Source organism: Canis lupus, chromosome 12 (genome assembly GCF_048164855.1).
Source record: "Canis lupus baileyi chromosome 12, mCanLup2.hap1, whole genome shotgun sequence".
In the NCBI taxonomy this organism is placed as follows: Eukaryota; Metazoa; Chordata; class Mammalia; order Carnivora; family Canidae; genus Canis; species Canis lupus.
The window spans coordinates 60697139-60718281 of NC_132849.1; the positions used below are offsets into that span (position 1 = coordinate 60697139).

The window sequence follows — 21143 nt, forward strand, 5'->3', positions numbered from 1 at the left end:
CGGCACGAGGGCAGGACCTGGTCAGGGATGTTTGCTTCCCCGTAAATAGTGCCCTCATTTCAGGTTACCCAGAATTTCTATAAAATTGTGCCTTGAGTTTCTCTTGACTATTTTGTCGACAAAATATGACACGTGCTAACATCAGTTCTGGGTGTTTTGCTTTTAATACTTTGGAGCTAACACTGGTTTCCAAGATTTAGAAATATTTCATTTTGCAAAGCTCCTAGGCCGTAGGCTCCGTGCCTCTGTGTCCGGAGAGTGAAAGGATGCTGTCTCCGTACCACGTCCTCCACAAAATGCCAGAGCTGCTCAGGGACACCGGGACGGAGGAGGGCAGCTGGCAGGATGACCAGCACAGAAGGCATCGGAGATGCAGGGAAAAGCACAGAGATGCACGGAGCCGCTAGGAAAGCCGCGGTTCAAGGAGGAGGGCGCCCTCGCAACCGGCCTTCACCGGGCTCACGAGTGGGAGACGTGGTGGGTACCCTGGACTCGAGCCCCACAGGCCAGTGTTCAGGAAAAACCACAGCGGGGGGCTGGGAGAGAGACTGGGGGGATTGCTCGGGGTGGGGAGGGGGCGGAATTAGGAGGCCCTAGAGCAGTTAACCTGATGCCCAGGTGAGACTCATGGCAAATTCCAGAGACTAAAATGATATGTTTGCCCAACCCAATCTCATTTTATACATTAAAAAAAAAAAACAAACAGTCCAAGGATACCTGCCTCTGAGTTGATACTGACTTGAGCTCAGTCCCTCAAAGCACCGAATGCGAATAATACAGGCTGCAGGGAAGAGGTGCACAAATGGGCCAAGTCGGCAGGAACCTCAAGCATCGGGGCTAAACGGCAGACACCGTCACTGGGGAGCGAGGATGAGCACACAGCCCGCGTCAGGATGTGCAGCCCGGCAGGGGTGACCCCACTCCCAGCCTACGTGCCCACGCGGGGCCTCGACACAGGGGCGAGAGCCTGCGAACCCCCAAAGAAACATAGGCAGCCAGGTCCCTGCAGACGAGCACTATGGCAGGGAAACCTACAGCAGGGAAATCTAACGTGAGCTGCGTCCCTCGTGTCACATTTTCTGGCACATTAAAAAAAGAATTATTTTTTTAATTTATCTGTTTACTTGAGAGAGAGAGAGAGAGAAGGTAGGCAGAGGAGAGAGAGCATCTCAAGCAGACTCTGCGCTGAGCCCGACGGGGGCTCGATTCGAGACCCTGAGATCATGACCTGAGCCGAAACCAAGACGCCCAACCGACTGAGCCACCCTGGTGCCCCTGGCACGTTTTTCTTTTTCTTTTTTTTTAAGTAAAAATAAGGGAAATTAATGTTAGTAACATTTTATTCAAATGAGTAAAATAAAATCACGTTAACATGTAATCACGTAAATGTTATTCCTGAGATTGCTTTCATTTACACCGGTTTTCACGCCAGCTCTTGGAAACTGGCCGTGCATTTCTCCACACACACAGCAGGTCCCTTGGGACTGGCCTCCGTGGAAGGGCTCAGGACCCGCGAAGCCAGCGGCCTCCGCCTGCACGGTGCAGCCCTCCACACGCCCTCCCCTCTGCCCATCTGGTCGGGTTTGCTCTGTTGTAGCCAGAAGACGTCCCACCTTCGCCGGATAAACAGTCCCCGGGAGAGCAGCCCATGTGCCAGGCCGGCAGGACACAGCCCACGCCGGTGCCCGTGCCTGTGCCCCCAGAGAAAGCCCGTACCCGCAAGCACGCACGTGGCCGTGACGGAGAGAAAACAAGGTCACTGTGAAGGAAACAGGGCGCTGGGCCAAAGGAGAAAGAGTCCTGGGAGCGATTAAAGGATTAACAGATAAGAACTGGCCCCCTGGCCCCTCCGCTGCCCGGGGGAGGGCAAGCTCATTTAAGAACAAACTGACAACACTTCCTTCTGAGGCGTTGACGTTTGCACCTTCCACAGCCCAGGACCTGGCTGAGGACGCGGTGGGTATTTATTGGGCATTAATAAACTGCGTGAGCCTTAGATGTTGACCTATTTCACAGGCGGGGGTAGTGGAGGGTGAGCGACGCTGCCAGATGACAAGGGATTGCTGTGGGTCCCTACTGGTCGTCCTCACTGGAGCGAAACTGGAACTTGCATGATGCCGAAGGCTGCAGAGGTCCGTACCTGCCGGCGGATTACAGAGCTCCACACCCCGTCCTGTTCTGGAAAGGCCTCAGCAGCCCCCTGCCCTCCCCGGGTCCCTGGGCGCGCCCTCACTGGATGTCCCTTCATCCACCTTGGAACGCAGGAGGTCGGCCAAGGGAAAGGGCCAAAGAACAGAAGGGATGGAGCAACGGCTGAGACTGCTCCTGGACCCCGAGGCCTGTGAAGGGTGGAGAGGCCTAGTTAAGGTCTGCAGACACTTACGGAGCAGCTACCCCGTGCCAGGCTCCGTGCCAGCTGCGAGGGGGACACAGACACGGACAGGACAGGACGTGATTTTCTGCTCCTCACCGCACCCAAAACTACAAATCAGGGAAGGCTCAGATGGGCTTACACGACACTGGCAAGACACCGGGGCCACGTGAGCCACGCGACCCATGCTCAGGCTGGTCTGGACCTCGTCCCGTGGGGATTCCTGCCTTCCAGATGAGAACAGGTGAGACCAGCAAGGGCAACGGACACTGGCACAGCCTGGCCATGCAGACGCTGGGCAGCTGGCTTCACGTACCGTGCTGTCCAGTTCTCGTGAGGACGGTCCTTCTGGCTCCCATGGCCTCTGGCTCCCCCAGCTTCTCACACCCTGGGGTCTGCCAGGAAGCCCACTTCAATGGGACACACACAGAGGCCGTCGCAGGGCTTCCCCAAAGGCCTGTTGTTCTCTGATCAAAAGGACAGATGCAGGCGACACCAAACTCCCCCCCACACACACACATACTTCTCTTGCCACCTTCAACACACACCCGTGAGCTGGGAGTTGTGGTGAGCCCTCTGGACCCCGGGGTGCCCAGCATGAGGGCATAGGCCGACACGCGGAGGACAGAGGGCAACAAGAGCAGAAGCCAGTTCTCGTGAGCAGCACGGTGCAGCAGGACCTGTGCCGGCAACCGTCCCCTCCCAGTGCCGCGGAGGAAACGCCAACTGGTTTCTTGCAGCCCTTGTTGGTGAGCGTTCCCTTGTGAGCCAAACACACAGCAACATACAAACATGTACAATCGTGTACCCCTGCGCCTGCCGTTGGTGTTACGGGCTGAACTGTGTCCCCTTTTGGATACGCCTAAACCCCAGGATCGGTGATGTGCTCATTCGGGTCCTTGCCGGGGATCCAATTCACGTGTGACCAACAGAGTAGGCCCAACTCCCGTAGAACTGGTGACCAGCTGTCACTGCCTATCTTCGTTCACTCCAACCACCCTCGTAACCGTCCCCTCAGACGGGCGGCTCGTAAACAACGGACACTCGTATCTCACAGCTGTGGAGGCTGGAAGTCCGAGCTCAAGATGCCGGAAGGTTCGGGGTCTGGTGACAGCCTCTGTCTGGTTCAGGTGGCCTCCCACTCACCATGTCCTCACGGGCAGGATGGGCGAGGGGGCTCCCATCCCATTCACGAGCGCCCCCCCCCCGTGCCCGACACGCCTCCAAAGGCTCCGCGTCATCACATCATCACACTGGGGACCTGGCTTGGGCGGGGGGCAGGCTGGGGGCAGGGCGCTGCCCCCCTGCATGCAGACAGAGGGCAGTGGGAAGACGTCAGCGCCCCAGACCCGGAGGAGGACAGCGCAGCCTGACACGGAGGTGCTGCCTTAGGGTCCCGCAAGCGGAGGGAACGCAGACAGATAACCTTTTTGTCTTCTTTCCCCGCCACATCCGGCCCTACCCGCCCGCTGCTGGCCTCTCACAATCACACTGTCTCGGTTCCCAGGGCCTGTGCTGGACGCTTCATTGAGACCTAAAGAAGAAAGAAGGGACTGTGATCTCTGCGGGGCGCCGTCTCATCCACTCCAGGCACTGGCACCGCCTCGCCCGCCAAGCGATTAGGAAGAAATAGGCAGTTTTAGCCAACAAATCCACATCCCAAGGCGCCCGCTCTCCAAGTCTTCTAGAAGCTCTTCTAACTCCGTCATCCCGGGACTCCCGTGTGCCCATGCGTGTGTGTTGGAAGGGGGCTCCTGAGAAGTACCATATGGCGATCGGGGCACCCAGAAAGTGACTTTCAGGGACTGTGTGTTTCTCTGACAGTGGCCTCCAGGGCGCCCGCAAGCCTTCGCACTTCCCGACGCAGCGCTCCTTCTGGAACACACCCCCCGTGTGATGCTGTGGAATGGACACTGGCACCACGGACCAAAGGAGAGCGTCAAGCCCTCGAGAAACAGAGAAAACACTGACTGCTGCAGATTATTCTGCACGCACGCTCTCGGGTCTCCGCAGCCAAGGCTCTCCGCTTCCTGTGTGGGAGGAACCACGCGAATCAAGGGCCCACCGCGTGTTTCCCAGACAATCTCTCTTTCTAGGAACCCAACCACCCTTTGCCTAGAGCGCCTCCGCCTCCCGTTAGAAAGCTCCAGACTTGTAAGGCTGACGGAGCCCGCCGCCTGCTCCTGCCCCCGAGGGCCCGACCACCAGCCCGGACTCACCGTCTGCAGGAACAAACCCCAGCACCGGGTCCCATCAGGGCCCCGTGCACACCGGCTCGGAGCTGCCTCGAGTCTACACACGCTCACGCCAGCCTCCAGAGCTCCCGTAACACACACGAGGACACGCACACCTTCTGCACACCGCAGAACGAGGCCCACCTCAGCCTCCCCCTCCCCAGCATCGCACAGTGCCCGGGCCACAAGCTGCCCCAGCCAGCCCGGACAGCGCTCTCATCTGACACTGGACCCGACGGCGTCTGCTGTCTATGGACAGGACCGGCCAGGCCTCCCTCCTCCCACCCCCACCGACACCCCCACCAGCACTGCGTTCAGCTTCTGAGGGTCCCACAGGGCACTGCTCTGTGGGTGGACTCACCTCCCAAAGAGAGAACCGGGCTCTCTGGATGTGCTCAGATCACCCTGGAGCTCGAATCCTGTGTCTTCATTTCCCTTTTGAGCCCAATTTCTCTCCCTCTCTCTCTCTCTCTCTCTCTCTCTGTCTCATCTTCAATCACTTAACCAAAATGCACTCAGAAAGTGTACAATAGGGCAGCCTGGGTGGCTCAGCAGTTTACCGCCAGCCCAGGGCGTGATCCTGGAGACCAGGAATCGAGTCCCACATCGGGCTCCCTGCATGCAGCCTGCTTCTCCCTCTGCCTGTGTCTCTGCCTCTCTCTCTCATTCTCTCTCTCTCTCTCTCTGTATCTCTCATGAATAAATAAATATATTTTTTTAAAGTGCACAATAGGTGCTCAGGGAACGCAAAAATGAGGAAGTTCATACCCTTGTAGGGCTTACGAGAGGAAATCAGTTACATAAATCGCTAAAATTAGATTCGAGAGTTTTAAGCGCAATCATAGGTCTTGAGAAAAGTTGCTATGGAAGCACCTGGTACAGAGAACGTCCCAGCTGGCAGGTAGGAGACGGAGGGGGCCAGGGCTCGGGGTGCGGGGACGAGGCTGGCCGGTGCTGAGGCCTGTGGCTCTGTCCTATGCTCCCACATTCCCAGGGCCCCATCAGCAAGATGCCAGGACCTGGGGAGGGGACCACCCCAATGTCCCCATTAGCAGTTCTACAGCTTTGAGAAGAAAACGGTATGTGTTCTGAGCCCGGAAGGGACACCAGGAATGTGGCCCACGGAGATGGCAGGAGAATGCTCCAGGGCACCTGCTCGGGGGCTGTTGGGAGGCCCACCCTGGACAGGCTGGGGTCAAGCGATGAAGGATCCCGAAGACTCGACCGAGGGACATGCTCGTCATTGGACAAGCAGTGGGGGCAGCTGAGGGCATCCCAGCAGCACAGTGACAAGAGGTCTCTGGAGAGATGGTGAGGGACCACAGTGGGATTGACACAAAGTTTGACTTTCCCAAGAAAGTCAAAAAATATGTGTTGATTCTGGCTTCAGAACACCCGTTTAAGAGAACATTTTACATCGAGGAAGAAGAGGGTGCCTAACCCACGTTTCTGTGACGGGGACACTGCCCGGCACCCACAAGCTGGCGGAGAGGGCCGGCCGCTCTGCCCAGCAGGCTGCCCTTCCCGTGGGGACGCAGGCGAGCCTGACCGGGGACGGGGTGGTGGGGACAGCAAGTACTGGAATGGGGACGAGCCTGCAGACCGGCCAGCCCCCAAAGGCAGGTAGAGACGAGCACACCCAACCCCATCACTAGCCACTCAACACGCATCCTGGATGCAGACACCACAGCAGACGGGCCCCGCACTGTCCGCAGGCTGGAGTCTCTCCACGGTTGATGCAGCCTACACAGCCCCCCTCCCTCCACAGAGCCTTAAAATGCTGCCCATCGCCCCCCCCAAAGTCAGACACCCCCTGTTCCAAAGAACTGCTTGGAAACTGACCCCCTGGCAGCCAAAAACAGTCCCAGGGAAATCGTGTAAGAGGTGTTCGAGGTGTAAGAAGGTGTGTCTGTTCAAGGACGGACACAAAACCCCATGTAACCGAGAGCCCTACTACAGACACCGTGGAAGCTCCCCGCTGTTCTATGGGTCTGGGCCCGGGGTCCTGCCCACAGAGCCCTGCCAGCTGGGGAGAAGCTGCGGAGGCCTGCGCTTTGCTGGGGTGACTCCCAGCTCGGGGATCCTGAACAGTAGGCAGCAGCTGCCACAGGCCCCGGGGAGTCACACTGGCCTCGCTTGGGGACTCTGAAGGCAACAGGAGAGGTGGCTGGCTGCCTTGTAAAAACACGGGGTGCTGCCCGTGGTTCCACTCACCTTCTCTGAACTGAATCTCCTCCAGCACACAGACTGGGCAGGGGGGTGAAGGGGCCGGGGGGAGGCTCTAAAACTATACAAGGATGAATCCCACGCTGGGAGAACCTTCTAGAAGACACACCAGAAACCAGAGCAACCGTTTTCCACTCCGGAATCTGGGTTTGGACGGTGTTCCGAGATAGTTAGCCTGCTGAGAACAAGACCCTGTACAACAGCCGGCTCCCAGTTCCCGGCCCACGCCCGGCTCCTGCTGGCTGTTCCCGGGGCCCAGAGTCTGACCTTGAGCCTCCAAAGTGGCCTGGAGAACCTGGACTCACCCTTCAAGTCGCTGGCATCACGGGCTCCACCGGGAGCTGCCCTGGGCACACCAACCCCATCATTAGGACTGTCTGTGGATGTGCTGGCTTCCACCCCCAGGCTGTGGCCTCCTCGAGGTCACAGAACAGATCCTCTGCCGAGGACTCGGAGTCCCACGCGGGCTTCAGTGTTCACCACGTGCACGGCCTCGGACAGCCCAGCCACGCCCTGCTTCCCTTCCTTCCTCAGTGATGTGGGGACCGTCGCAGCGCCCGTCCCGCGGGCTACATGAGAACTGGGTTCCTGGGCGAGGGCCCGATGAGCAGCACTCAGTGACAGGGCATCCTAAGTGACTACGAACCATTGCTTCCTCCCTCTCCTGGGGCAAATCTAAGTGTTGGCTGACACGCTACTTCCCACCATCCAGGGAACTTATTTTCCTCTGTTAACATCACGTCCAGCTTGTCAAACTTGCACCTCAGAGGAGGCCCAGCTCTCAGTCTATAGGCCACCCAGAAAACATGTTCCAAGGCAGGTGTCAGATTCCAGGAACGGAGGAAGATGGACACTCATCACCAAGAACCACCCCCTCCAAAGCCTGTCTCCCAACACATCCTCTGTAGGAGAAGACATTCTTCTCCAAAAGTCCATAAAACTGGTTGCATTTGGCACCTTATCCCGCAATGCTGATTCTCCTAAAAAAAAAAAAAAAGATCTTAAAAGCAGCAACTGCTTTTTTTGGATCTTGGGAACCAGCTAGGCCAACACCTGGCTTTCACAGTTTAAGCCACTGGAGCCACCCAAGGAGGTGAAGACACTTGCCCTGGGTCACACAGCCCGGTCAGAGGTTTGCGCAAGCTCTGTCCTTCCGGACCAATCTCCAGCAGCTATAGAAACAGTTGCTGCAATTTAATTTCTTCATCTAATTAAGAGAATCTATTCATGTGTGTCAGCTACAAGGAAACGAAGGACAAAGGAGGCTGGTCCCGAGAATGATCACCTCAAGTGACTTTCCTAGTCGTAAGGCACCTTCAACTCCGCTCTTGGATCGCCAAGGCGGGAAGCTACCCAAGTGAATACGAAGAGGGTCTGTCTTCCTCAGAAGCAATCCCCTCTGTTCATCGTCTCTGGCGCCCTCTGAAATCCTGCACCCAGAGACCTGGGGGCCCGGGGCGGTCTTGCGTAGCCGGATGCCCAGTTAGCGGCGGAGGCCTCAGTGTCATCCTGGGTGCCACCAGGCCAGCAGACCCCCAGAGCAGCTGATGTGTCTCCCCTCCCCTAGCCCAAGCCCAGAGCAGGAGGAAGGCCGGCAGGCAGTCGGGAAAGCTGCTGCCGGGCCCAGGCCAGCCTCGGCCTGTGTGGGGGTCCCCGGGGTGGGGTCCCTGCCCTCTCTCCTCTCCAAGTCACAATGAGCGGGCTGGGCTAGGAAGCTGCAGTGACCACCTATCTCTGTGACTCTCAGTCTGCAAGGGCGGGCCTCCTCCTGTCTCCACCACCAGAGAGAAAGGTCCTCAAAGAGGAGAAATTGGAACAAAAGAAGGCAGCAGAGCCAAATTACGAACCACAATGGGAAAAACAGGCGACGTGGCTCCCGGCTTCTGGCTGAGCCCCAAGCTCACCCGCTAAACGTCAGCGGCTTCCACTGAGGAGTGTGTGGGGTCCCTTCCAAGCCCCAAACCGCACGGAGTCCACAAGAGAAGCACCATCCTCTAGTGCGGATGTGGATGCAGGAATGACACACCCTCTGAAACCCGGGGCACCCAATACACTTATCAAGCACACGCAGCTGAAAGTGTGCTTCCGCGTGTCGGTATCGGCTTGGGCACCGCCTGTGGGCGCCCACACTAGGCGCTCATAGTTGCAGCCCGGCCCGCAGCGTCGGAGCCCGCCCGTCCTTAGTTCTCCAGGGCTCCTGGCACTAGAATCGGGGCCCCTTTAAACACGTAAACTTCCAGACTCCAATTGTGCTGGATCTGGACAATCCCCATCCCACAGAAATTAGGTTACTGACATCCCATTTTCTCCTGAGGTCTGCAAGCCATGCCCCACCTTTGATAAGGGGTACAGGGGGAAGCTCAGTCCCAGCAGGTGGGAAGTGGGGTGGGGTCGGAATCTAGGGGTGGCACCCAGCACACTGCACAGCACCCCCTCAATTGCACACAGCAGGGTTCAGCTCACTCTCCTCCCCCTCCTCCTCCAAAACCATCAAGGGCTCCCACCATCAAGGGCTCCCACCACCAAGGGCTCCCACCATCAAGGGCTCCCACTGTCAGGGGATCCAGACCGAAGTCAGCCTGGAATTCAAAGACCACGATTTGTTCCCATCTGACCTCTGCACTCAAATTTCCTTTGCACGCCTTACAAAATAATAAAGAACAAACACCATAAAGTCACTAGAAAACCACAAAGGACCAGGTCCCTAATCCGAGCACTGGGGAAGGGAAGCTCGGGGCATGGGAAAGGTCCCAAGCCTGCACACACCTTGTGTTCCCATCCCCTCGCTCCGCCAGGCAGCGCCCCCGGCCTCAGGTGCACCTGCCCCACCTTCCGGCTTTGACTCAACAGCCTCCCTCACAAAGCAGCCCTGGCCCTCCCCTCCCTCCAGGGGGCTCCGGCTCCACCGGCTCACCCCGCGCCCCGCCCTTGACCTCAGGACACGGCTCCCCGCCCCAACACCGCCCGGTTCACCACCACGTGTCCTTGCGGGGCCAGGCCCCAGGCCCCAGGCCCTCCCAGGGCGGCACCGCCCCCGCCGCGCCCCGCGCAGCAGCACCCACTCCGCGCAGCAGCACCCGCCCCGCGCAGCAGCACCCTCCCCGCGCAGCAGCACCCACTCCGCGGAGCAGCACCCACTCCGCGCAGCAGCACCCACCCCGCGCAGCAGCACCCTCCCCGCGCAGCAGCACCCACTCCGCGCAGCAGCACCCGCCCCGCGCAGCAGCACCCACTCCGCGCAGCAGCACCCTCCCCGCGCAGCAGCACCCGCCCCGCGCAGCAGCACCCTCCCCGCGCAGCAGCACCCACTCCGCGCAGCAGCACCCGCCCCGCGCAGCAGCACCCACTCCGCGCAGCAGCACCCACTCCGCGCAGCAGCACCCTCCCCGCGCAGCAGCACCCTCCCCGCGCAGCAGCACCCGCCCCGCGCAGCAGCACCCTCCCCGCGCAGCAGCACCCGCCCCGCGCAGCAGCACCCGCCCCGAGCAGCAGCACCCTCCCCGCGCAGCAGCACCCACTCCGCGCAGCAGCACCCTCCCCGCGCAGCAGCACCCACTCCGCGCAGCAGCACCCACCCCGCGCAGCAGCACCCGCCCCGAGCAGCAGCACCCTCCCCGCGCAGCAGCACCCACTCCGCGCAGCAGCACCCACCCCGCGCAGCAGCACCCGCCCCGAGCAGCAGCACCCTCCCCGCGCAGCATCACCCACTCCGCGCAGCAGCACCCGCCCCGCGCAGCAGCACCCTCCCCGCGCAGCAGCACCCACTCCGCGCAGCAGCACCCGCCCCGCGCAGCAGCACCCGCCCCGCGCAGCAGCACCCGCCCGGCGCGCTCCTGGGGCTCGGTCCTACCCTCTTCCGTGAAGCAGACTTCCGCCTGGCACACGGCAAGCCAGGGGATTTCTTGGACATGTTTTTATTATCATTTACTGGAAAGAAAGGCACAGAGAGAACTTTTGAAGTGACCACCCAGACCTGACGGCGGGGGTGATGAGGGGACCACGGGGAGCCCCTCCCCCCGAGACCCGAGCCGCGCCCGGAAGGCGCCGGGGAGCCGGGGAGCCGGGGAGCCACCGCCGGGGGGAGCGCAGCCGAGACCCCCAGGAGGGGCGGGCTCCGAGGAGGGCCGCGGGGATGCGCACGCGGAGGACGCGCCCCCCCGCCCCCGCCGGGCCGACCAGCCTTCCCGCCGCCTCCCGCCCCCCGCGGCCCGCGGCCTGCGGAGCCCCCCCACCCCGGAGAGAGGTCCCCGCCCGGTGCCGGGGAGCCAGGGAGCCAGGGCGCGGCGGGGCGGAGCGGGCCGGGCCGGGGGCGGGGGACCCCGAGCTTCCCAAGTGGCCGCGGCGCTGGGGCGGCCGAGGGGCAGGCGGGGCGGGCCCAGGGTGCTCCCCCCGGGTCCCCCGGCCGGGCCCGCGCGCCCTCGCTCCCCCCGGGCCCCCCCGGCCGGGCCCGCGCGCCCTCGCCGCGACCCCAGCGCCCCGGACCCCGGGCCGCGCCGCCGCATCCCCAGCCCCCGCCGCCCCCGCCGGGCCCGGCCCGCGCGTCCCCGCCGCATCCCCCGCCCCCGCCCTCGCCCGCGCCCGCGATGCCGACACAAAGCGACGCGCGTCACCCACCTGCCTGGTCCCGCGCGGCGGGGGCTCGGGGGCTCGGGGGCTCGGGGGCTCCGAGCGCCGCGCCCAGGCCGGGTGTCCGGGGCGTCCGGCGCGGCTGCGGGGTGCCTGTCGGGTGCCCGGCCCGCGCCCGCCGGAGCCGCCCTTTATGCCCTGCCCGCCCTCCAGCGGGGCGCACCGCGGGCGGGGGGAGAGTGGGCGGCGGCGAGCGGCACAAAGACGCGGGCGCCCAGGCCCGGCCCGGCCCCCGCCCCTGCCCGCCCGCCGGCCGCCCGCCGCCCGCCGCGCAGCGCCCCCTGCCGCCCTCCGCCCGCCGCGCGCCCGGACCCCGCCCCCCGCCCCCCGCCCGCCCGGGGCGGCGCCTCTGCCCGCGGGGTCCTTCCCGGGAGGGGAGGGGAGGGGAGCGGGCGCCCCCCCGCCCCGGAGCCGGGCCCGGAGAGCGCGGGGCTGGGCAGCCCGGGCCGCCCCAGACCGGCCCGAGCTGCAGCAGCGATCCCCGGTCCCTGCGGCCTCAGGACCCGGCTGTCAAGATGCCAGGGCGTCGCGGAAACGTCCTTCCATCCCCCTACCTGGTGGCATGGATGGATGGATGGATGGATGGATGGATGGATGGATGGATGGAGAGCCCACCTGGACGGCGTCAGGATACCCGAGATCCAGGCACGCAATCCACCTCCTAGCCTTAGGGTTTCAGGCTCCTCGCGATCCAAAACCCCAAAACCGTAGAAGACAGGATCCCTGCAAGATTTTCTTTTCGCCACTCCCTTTAGTAGCTAGAAGTTCGCCAAGTGTTAAATAATATGCCTGTCAGGCATGCATAGCTGAGCAAAACTTGTTGGTGTGCAGGAAACAATGCCTCCTTCGATGCATACCCTCTTTTCTCCAGAATTATGAGAAAACCAGCCCCAGCCGTAGGGGCTTCCCTCCCTAACAGCCGTCCCTCCTCTGTGGGCTCTGAATTCTAATGCCTTCACCTTCCCGACCCCGTGTGCTCAAGGGAGTTGCTTAACTTCTTTGGCCTTCCATGTGTTTTAGCTGGAAAATGCAATGATAGTAGTGTGTGTGTCATAATGATCTTGGGAGGGATTGAACAGGTCACACGAACAAAGCACTATCACCATAATGGCTCCACCAAACTATAAGGACCCCATAGCCCTTCGCTGTTCTCTTTCCTATTTCCTTCAGACAATTATACAAGATTCTCAACTACCACGAGGTTGTGTATGATTTATCTTCCCCTGCTACCTATGCATCTTTTTTAAAAGCATAAATCTCTCTCATCTACACTGAAAAGTCATTCTGGTAAGTATTTCTCCTCCTCGAAGATATGAATGGGCATTTGACTTTGGAGGACTGTCAAATTCTTCAAAGAAATGTCCTTGATATTCAAGAGAAAGTCACAGTGAGAAGAATCCTAATACTTGGTTACTCTAACCTCTCAACAGGAGATGAGAGTGCTTCTACCTAGGGGTGGGAGCCTCACAGGACATGTATTCTCACACACACACACATACACACACACGCACACTCACTTCTGGACTCTGGTCATGGTACCAGGCAGGACCCATTGTGACAGGATTTATGGATGAATGGACAGATGGATGGATGTCTGCAAATCTACCAGGAATGGAAGTGAGCCTGTGTATTCCATGTTGGATGGGTCCATGCTGGGTACCATTTCTACTGCAAACAGGGACATAGAAATCATGTCAGAGGAGCTGAGAAGGAGCATCTGGGGCTGGCAGGGGGAGTGCTGAGGAGCAGAACCATGTTCTCAGCCAAGTGTGTAACTGAGACTTCTATGCGCTTATATAGTGACCTGTGTGTGGCTTCATTCCCACGCTGTCTTTGTTAAGGACACCATCGTTGATAATATAATTTGCATACAATGCATCTCAAATACAACAGTTTTCTATAAAGTCTTCTCAGTCAATCCCCTCTTCCCCTATCCCCAGATCTCTGACCTTGTGTATGATTTAGCTTGTTTCTGTGTTGATCGTGGCATCGGTCACACTTCCTGCTTGGGATATTTACTGTCTGGTTGTTAGATCTTAAGATTCTGTAGAGCAGTGATGAAGTCATTTTTCTATGTTTTCCTCCATAGGGCCTTGGGCATGCTAAGTACTCAATAAATAAAGAGTGAAATCATCTACTCTGAGCTCTGCCTTGGAGCAACCATCCTGGTTCTCTCCAGTGATACGCTGTCGGGGTCTCTCAAGGTCATGTCCACTCTTCAGTCCAGTGCCTTCACAGGTCATGACTTGGGGCCATCTGCCCCAAAGGTCTGTCATGTCAGGCCTTTTTTTTTTTTTTTTTTTTTTGTCAAGCCTATTTTAGAAGACACCATTGTTCCTAAATGTCTGTGACTCATCATTCACTCGCCAAACAAGGGCCATTCTGATTACCTACAATAGGCAAGATTCTGCGTTAGACAGGAAACAGGCTGCCACTGTACGTGGTCCAGAGGCTGGAGAAACGGGATTCCATCCTCGAGTTTCTCCTCTAGACGCAGAACTGAGGGAAGCTCAAGATTCACACTCATAGCTTAAAATAAAAATATTTTAGACAGTTTGTATGAATTTGTAGTCACACATTCTCTAAGGACAGAAAATTCACCATTTCTTTAATTTTTAAAATCAATTTATATGCAATTCCTTGTTTTCAGAGCGTGGCTGGCCACTAAATGCCAGTTATTGTTCTGACTCTCTTGGCTGGGATACACAAGAATCAGGAGGATTCCATGGTTCTGGGAATGTGGGATGTAACCCACATTCATCCTCAGCATGTGGCCAGGTCCACTGAGAGTCTCCTCCAAGACATACTAGCCCTTTTGGGCAAGCCAGCCACAGTTTCTTGTTCCATAGGTTCAGCTCCCCAGGTGGCCCAGGTGGCCTAAGAGGACGGGGCTATGCCAAGTCCCTGGCACTCTCAGGGCTTCTTGGGAAAGCTCCCGTGGTCTGCACTCCTGCCTCCTGCCTCCTGCCTCTCAAAGGCCTCCTCTTTCTTTCCCAGCCCACACATCCCAAATAATCCCATCCGTGCATGGAATGTCCGCATAAAACAGGATGCAGAGGGATTGTCCTCAAGCAGCTCTGCCTTGGGCTCTGCAGACTCCCTTGGAGCCAGAAAAAATGCAAGGCTCCAGCTATTTTCCTAGGCAGAGAGAAGATGCAAAACAGCAAACTTACATTACCATCACATAAAATATGTGGTCAAAACAACAAGAATAATCGCTTGAGGAAGAAAAACAAAACTTCTAGAAAGTACAAGTGGAGAGAAAAATCCATCCCAGCTGTCACCTAACAGCACCGTTCTGGATTGGCTTGGAAGCCCCTGAATTCTTATAATGTGGTTCTTAGCACCACTACCTCATGGCATGACCTTCTATGGAAGTAGGGTCGTTGCAGATGTCATTAGTTCTGATCAAGTCATCCTGGAGTAGAGCGAGGCCTCATCCGATGTGACTGGTGTCCTTATATAACGAGTTAGTTTGAACATAGACACACACATAAGGAGGACGCTATGTGAACGTGAAGGGAGAGGTTAGGTGATGTGTGGAAACGCTCTGAGTCTCGCCAGAGACGGCCAGCTGAGCACCAGAAGCTAGGAGAAGGCTGGAGAAGAGTCTCCCTCCCAGCCTCACAAGGAACCAGCCAACCCTGCCGACCTCTTAATCTCGGACTTCTGGCATCCGGAGTTGTGAGATGACACATTTCTGTTGTCTGAGGCATTCGGTCCCTGGTGTTTTGTGTCGGCAGCTCTAGCAGGTTGACACGAGCACCAGAAGGGTGCCCATGTATGACTGCAACGTAGAGAGTAAGCGCTGTAACAAAAATTAAAATGCCATCTACGGAGGTGGTAAAAATAAATGATAGTGTGAAAATTGATAAGGGGACGCCTCCCCGAGCTCTCAGGCCCTTTCACTCCTGGTCAATCATAAATCCAGGGGCAGCGGGGGAGGTGGGGGTTGCAGGTGGATGCTACCTACTGCAGGCAGGGAGGAAGGAAGTTCCTCCCCAGGGGAACAGCCCAGCGCGCCAGAAGCTGTCACATCCCAGCCAAGGAGGAGCCACCACACTTCCAGCTCTTACTTTACTTTGTTGGACTTTATGTATAACAACCTTCCAAACTTCCCAGTTTCCTTCATCAGAGAGCCTTCCTCTCCTTTGTTCGGTGGAGTCGCCCATGGTTTTTGCCATAGCTTGCTCGTCCCAAATCGCAATTCTCTGCTCTTCCTGAATAAACTCATTTTTGCAGGTAAAATAACTGGCAGTTTTATTTTGAAGATTAACAATCCTAAAGACGGCTGCTATGCCAAAAAACAAAGGAAGACTAGTTTTCTTGGCACCTTTTCCAGAAGGTAGAGACATTTTCTACCCTGTTCACCACCACATTGGGCCCAGAAAGGACAAGTTGTGGACATTCAATAAGTATTTGTCAAATGAAGTCAATGACTCACGCCTTCTACAGCTCTCGCTAGCTGGTACTTCTCTCTGGCTCAGACCCAAATGCCATGGATTCTAAACAGACATTTAGACTAGAGAGAAGGTCGAGTCTAATCTTTTCATCGCACATATAGGAACAGCGGGCTTTTAAAGTGGCCTTTGACAATTCCAAGATCACCGCTAGCTAGTGGTGTAAATGGTGCTATTACTCAAGGTTCTTGGCAGATTCAGGGTTCTTTTGACATTTTATTACACTACTTTTCTATAGTGATCAATAGAATATGGCCCTTGTGGCTCAACAGAATTTAAAAAGCCTTTTTCAATTCTGAAGAAATGATTAAATTATATTCAAAATTAGGTGGACTTAATTGTGGGCAGACATTTAAGGCTCACTAAATATCCATGTGTTTCTCCACATTTCCAAGCCCCCTTGCAGTGAGGTGGGCACATAAGACCCATTTTGTTCAATAGGCTGTGGGCAGGGGTGTCACTTCAAAGAATTCTGAGACCTCTAACTTGCCCACCCCTCTCATAGTGATTAGAGAGCCACCTTTCGAGATCACAAAATGCAATCTGCCCAGATCTGTGAGTTGCCTCTTGCTAGGAGAATTACCAGGGAACGTGAAGTTCCATGGGTTGAGCTATTGAAATTCTAGGGTGTATTTGTTACTTCAGCTTAGTCTAGCCTACACTAACTAATGCCTTCATTTTAGACTAATTTTGAGTAGCAGTAATCATCGTACTATGTCTTACAGAGTCAAAGTGCACTCCCAAGTAAGGAGGGGAGATCGAGTGTTAGACAGGAGAGCTCTTTTGAGGCAGGTAGCAAAGAGCCCGGAAAATAAGGGAACCTGGAAGGAATTCAGGTATCAGGTGCGCAGAAAGGAAACACAGTAAGGAAACCAGGAGTGTGTCAGGCCAAGAGGTAGGGTGCCTGGAACACATTCCTCATGGGTGTGGCCACATGGTGTCAGGTGTTAGGGGTGGGAGGTGTCAGGTGTTAGTGTTTGCAGGACTTGGCTCTGCATCCACTGACCTGGGTTTGGGTGAGATTTCACAGGTGTAATGAATGCTGCAATGCCTGGTGCAGACCCACCTGCACAACCAAGGTGCGCTCGCTCCCCCAGCTGCTGGGAGTGTGGGTGCTGACAGCTCACCTCCCAGGACTTAGCCTCTTCCAAAGGCATCTGCTGCAACAAATTACCACCCCCTTTGTGGAGGCAGCTGCTTCCAGTAATTGTTCCGTGCAGGGTTAAAGACCTGCCCTGCTGCCTTATCCTGAGCCAGTCTGTGGGGTCCCGGCCCACAGACCCATCCACCTACATCAGCTCGCCACCCTCTGCAGGTGCCAGTCCTGACAGCATCTCCAGCCAGCGAACAGCCATCCTGGAGCCTCCCAGGGCCCGACCACTGTAAGTGACCACGGCAGGGAGAGCTCCCGCCACTGCAATGGGGAAAATCAGGTAACACCTTCCCAGGATGGATTGTTTGGTTTGATAGAACAGAGAGTGTCTGTTAGAAATGAGGATGGCTTGGGCCCGGGATCCACCGGAGCGAGGATCATGGAGAGCAAGAATAGAATTGGGTCTACACAGACCCCTTCTGGACCTAAACAGACGTAGAGAGCTCTTTAGAGACTGTTTCGTTTTGTTTCTCTTTATTTCTAAGAACCGTTTTGTTTGTACTTAACTTTTATTTCGCTATGATTTTCAATGTACTAGCCTTGGATTATTCAATCGCCTTAAAATATAGACAATCCATAAAAACCTCTCCTTCTCTCTCTCTCTGCACATACACCCCCACCAATAACAATAACAATACGGCAACACACACACACACACACACACACACACACACACACGAATGCCCAGCTTGGCAGCCTGGGAAGCCACTCCTAGCATTTCAGACCCCAGTTCCCTACTGACGCCTTTGGCAAGCATTTCCAGGACCCCTCTGGATGCTTTAATTTGTCTTGTGTTTCCTACACTTTTGCAACTTTTTCATTTTGTCTGTGTGTCTGGCACTGGATGCGGCTGAGTGCAATGTCAGAATGAAGAATGCAGCTTCTTGGGGCACCTGGGTGGCTCAGTGGGTTAAGCATTTGCCCCTGGATCCCAGGGTCCTGGGATTGAGCCCCACATCCATCTCCCTGCATGGTGCAGAGCCTGCTTCTCCCTCTGTTGCTACCCCCTACTTGTGCTCTGTCTCTCAAATAAGTAAATAAAAAAATTTTTTAAAGATTTTATTTATTTATTCATGAGAGACACAGAGAGTCAGAAACATAGGCAGAGGGAGAAGCAGGCTCCATGTAGGGAGCCTGATGTGGGACTTGATCCCGGGACTCCAGAATTCATGCCCTGAGCTAAAGGCAAAATCTCAACCGCTGAGCCACCCAGGCGTTCCAAGTAAATAAAATATTAAAAAAAAGAAAAAAGAAAAAAGGCATGCAGCCTCTTTCCTTGCCCATTTGATGTGCATCTAGAGATTTATCCCCTTCCCTGCCCTCCCCTCTCATGTCTGGGCATGAATGTTGGCCCCACTGGGCTGTGTTTCTGAGAACTTATTCTCATCCCAGTGATGTACATTTGGGATGTTAGTGAGGTCCAGAGAATTCTTGAGATGTCTTTTGTGCAAAAGGTCATTTTATTAAAGCCCCAGGGGACAGGATCTGTGGGCAGGAAGAGCAGCTGCCCGGGGGTTGTGAGGAGTGGCTGATTATACACTTGGGAGTTGGGGGAGCTAAGGGAAATGGGAGGTGTCCAAAAGGACTTTCATCTGCTAAAGACCCTAGGATGCCGGGGGCCCTGGCTACTGCCAAGTTAAAGTAGTTTTTCCAGGAGGTCTGGGTAGCTTGGCGGTTGGTTCAGGTGGTGATCCCAGGGTCCTGGGATCGAGTCCCACATCAGGCTCCCTGCATTAAGCCTGCTTCTCTCTCTGCCTCTCTCTGTGTGTTTTTCATGAATAAATAAATAGAATTTTTTTTAAATGTAGTTTTTCCTTCTAGTAAGGCATTAACATTAAGACAGCAGGAAGCTTCCTGGAGGCATGTTACTCTCTTCCTGTCACAGGTCATTATCAATGGGCTGCAGGTCATAAAGGACTTTGATTTTATTTACATTCCCTTCTGCCTCTATTTCCCACTTCCCTATGGTGGAGAGGGTGATGTTAGGGCTCCAGGAGACAGAGCTGTGGCTCTCTGAATGTTAGGCTTTTGATAAGACTGTTTTTTCCTCGTAAATCACTGAGACATTGGTAAACTGAGGGAGCCTCCAGGCCTGAGGGGGTGTGATCTCTATCAGCTGACCCTTTGTTTTTCCTTCCCTTAGTTTTAGGGCAGCTGGGAGGCCTGAGGAATGTCACACATCCCTTTCCTGGAAGCTAGGGGTGGGGGTCAGCTTGTGCTTCTGCCTTCTGCTCCCTCATCACTAGGACCACGACCACCACGGGGCAAGGACATATCCCACTTCCCCAAAAGAAGATGCACGTTCATGATATCCAACCACCAAGAGAAGCCTCCACAGATTAAAACAAACAAAACCCGAAGACAGGGGTGGAGTCTGGGTCTCAGGCCGTTGGGAAGGAGGAGGGAGCACCTCTCTCCATCCCCTGAGGTCTGACAGGAGTGTGCGCTGTGTGGAGCCCCACGCTGCAGAACAGCCGTCAATGCCACGAGGACAGGCTGGTGGGAATCATCACCCGGGCTGAAAAACGAGGTTGGACAGAGTAAATTTGAAGTTCAAATTGGCTTTATTAAGTGATTCCTGAATCAGGCAGGTGGAGGGCCGCCCCAGCAGCTGCACACCGCAGAAGGTGTTTGCAGGTGGGGGTGCATGGTGAGAAGCCATCCGCAGAGGGAAAGAAAGGCTTGTCTCAGGCCAGGACATTGGCTTTCCTTCCAGGGAGGCAAGAACAGCGGGGTTTGTCCTGCAGGTGGCCTCACCAGAGCTGATAGGGACATTTCAGAAGGACTTCCTTTTTTCTTTTCTTTTCTTTTTTTTTTTAATTTTTATTTTATTTTAATTTTTAAAATTTTTAAAACTTTTAATTTTTTTAATTTTTTACATTTGTTTTTAGTTAAGTTCAATTTGCCAACATATAGTATAACACCAAGTGCTCATCCCACCAGAAGGACTTTCCAAAGGTCATGCTCCTGGGAGAGGTGGAAACTATCACTGAATCGCCTTTGCTGTGCTGGGGGCCAAATGACTCCATTTAGGGCTTGATGGATGTTTCTTTTCTCTTCTTTTCTTTTTTTAACACCTGCAACCATATCTGCCATCCCCTTGATCTTGGATTTCCCACCTCCAGAACTGAGACTCACACGTCTGTGTTTTAAGATCCCTATCTATGGTATTTTATTTTATTTTTATTTTTTTTTAAATATTTTTATTTATTTATTCACGGGAAACACAGAGAGAGAGGCGGAGACACAGGCAGAGGGCGAAGCAGGCTCCATGCAGGGAGCCCGATGTGGGACTCGATCCTGGGACCCTGGGATGACGCCCTGAGTGGAAGGCAGATGCTCAACCACTGAGCCACCTGGGCGTCCCTATTTATTTATTTATTTTTAAAGATTTTATTTATTTATCCATGAAAGACAAAGAGGCAGAGACACAGGCAGAGGGCGAAGCAGACTCCCCGCGGGGAGCACTATGCAGGACTGGATCCCGGGACTCCGGGATCATGACATGAGCTGAAGGCAGGTGCTCAACCACGGAGCCATCGGGTGTCCCATCTACGGTACTTTATCACGGTGGCCTGAGCTGAGTCAGGTGGGTTTGATTCAAACAACACTTGAATGCTTGCCGTCTGTTGGGCTTCCTGGAAAAGCTGACTTCCCTGACTTAGGATGCAAGGAGCAATGAGGTAGCCCTCCTGAAAAGACAGGGCTCCAACTTCACACCCGCTCTGGTGTTCCGACTCCTCAGTAACTACTTGCTTGCAGGGGGGGAAAGCAGCCTCAGAAAGTTGATTACCACCCAAGCTCCAGAGAGAACTGATGGAGGTCAGTCTATTGAGTCAAGGAGCTAAGGGGGTCTCAGGGTGTGATACTGTGATTTATAATAAGGGATAAATATTGGTCTTTGTTCCCCTTCCAGGCCCAGAACTCCTAAAACCCTTGGAATTTCCTAAGTGGTGAGAGCAATAAACGTGTGTTTTGTTATGTTAATCAGTTGACTTTGGGAAAAGCCCTCAGGGTGCAGGCTGGTTGTCGGGGAGAAAACCCCGTGATTTGAAGCTTGCAACTTTCATTTC

At 55.8% G+C, this 21143-nt stretch overlaps 1 protein-coding gene across 5 annotated transcripts in view; it reads right to left on the reverse strand.

Moving 5' to 3' along the window:
* Nucleotides 1-12402, reverse strand: part of RNF144A (ring finger protein 144A) — a 118567-nt gene extending 106165 nt beyond the window's left edge. Inside the window, exon 1 of one of the 5 annotated variants that reach the window (XM_072771206.1) lies at nt 12073-12402. Coding sequence is in view for 2 of the 5 variants with exons in the window: in XM_072771201.1 (XP_072627302.1) it covers nt 9598-9610 (13 nt within the window). In the remaining 3 variants the exon portion in view is untranslated. Of the gene's footprint in view, nt 1-9597; nt 9734-10681; nt 10821-11445; nt 11525-12011; nt 12033-12072 lie in introns of those variants that run through there. The other 4 variants (XM_072771202.1, XM_072771209.1, XM_072771205.1 and 1 more) reach the window with 4 other exon arrangements.
* Between the last annotated feature and the right edge of the window lie 8741 nt (nt 12403-21143).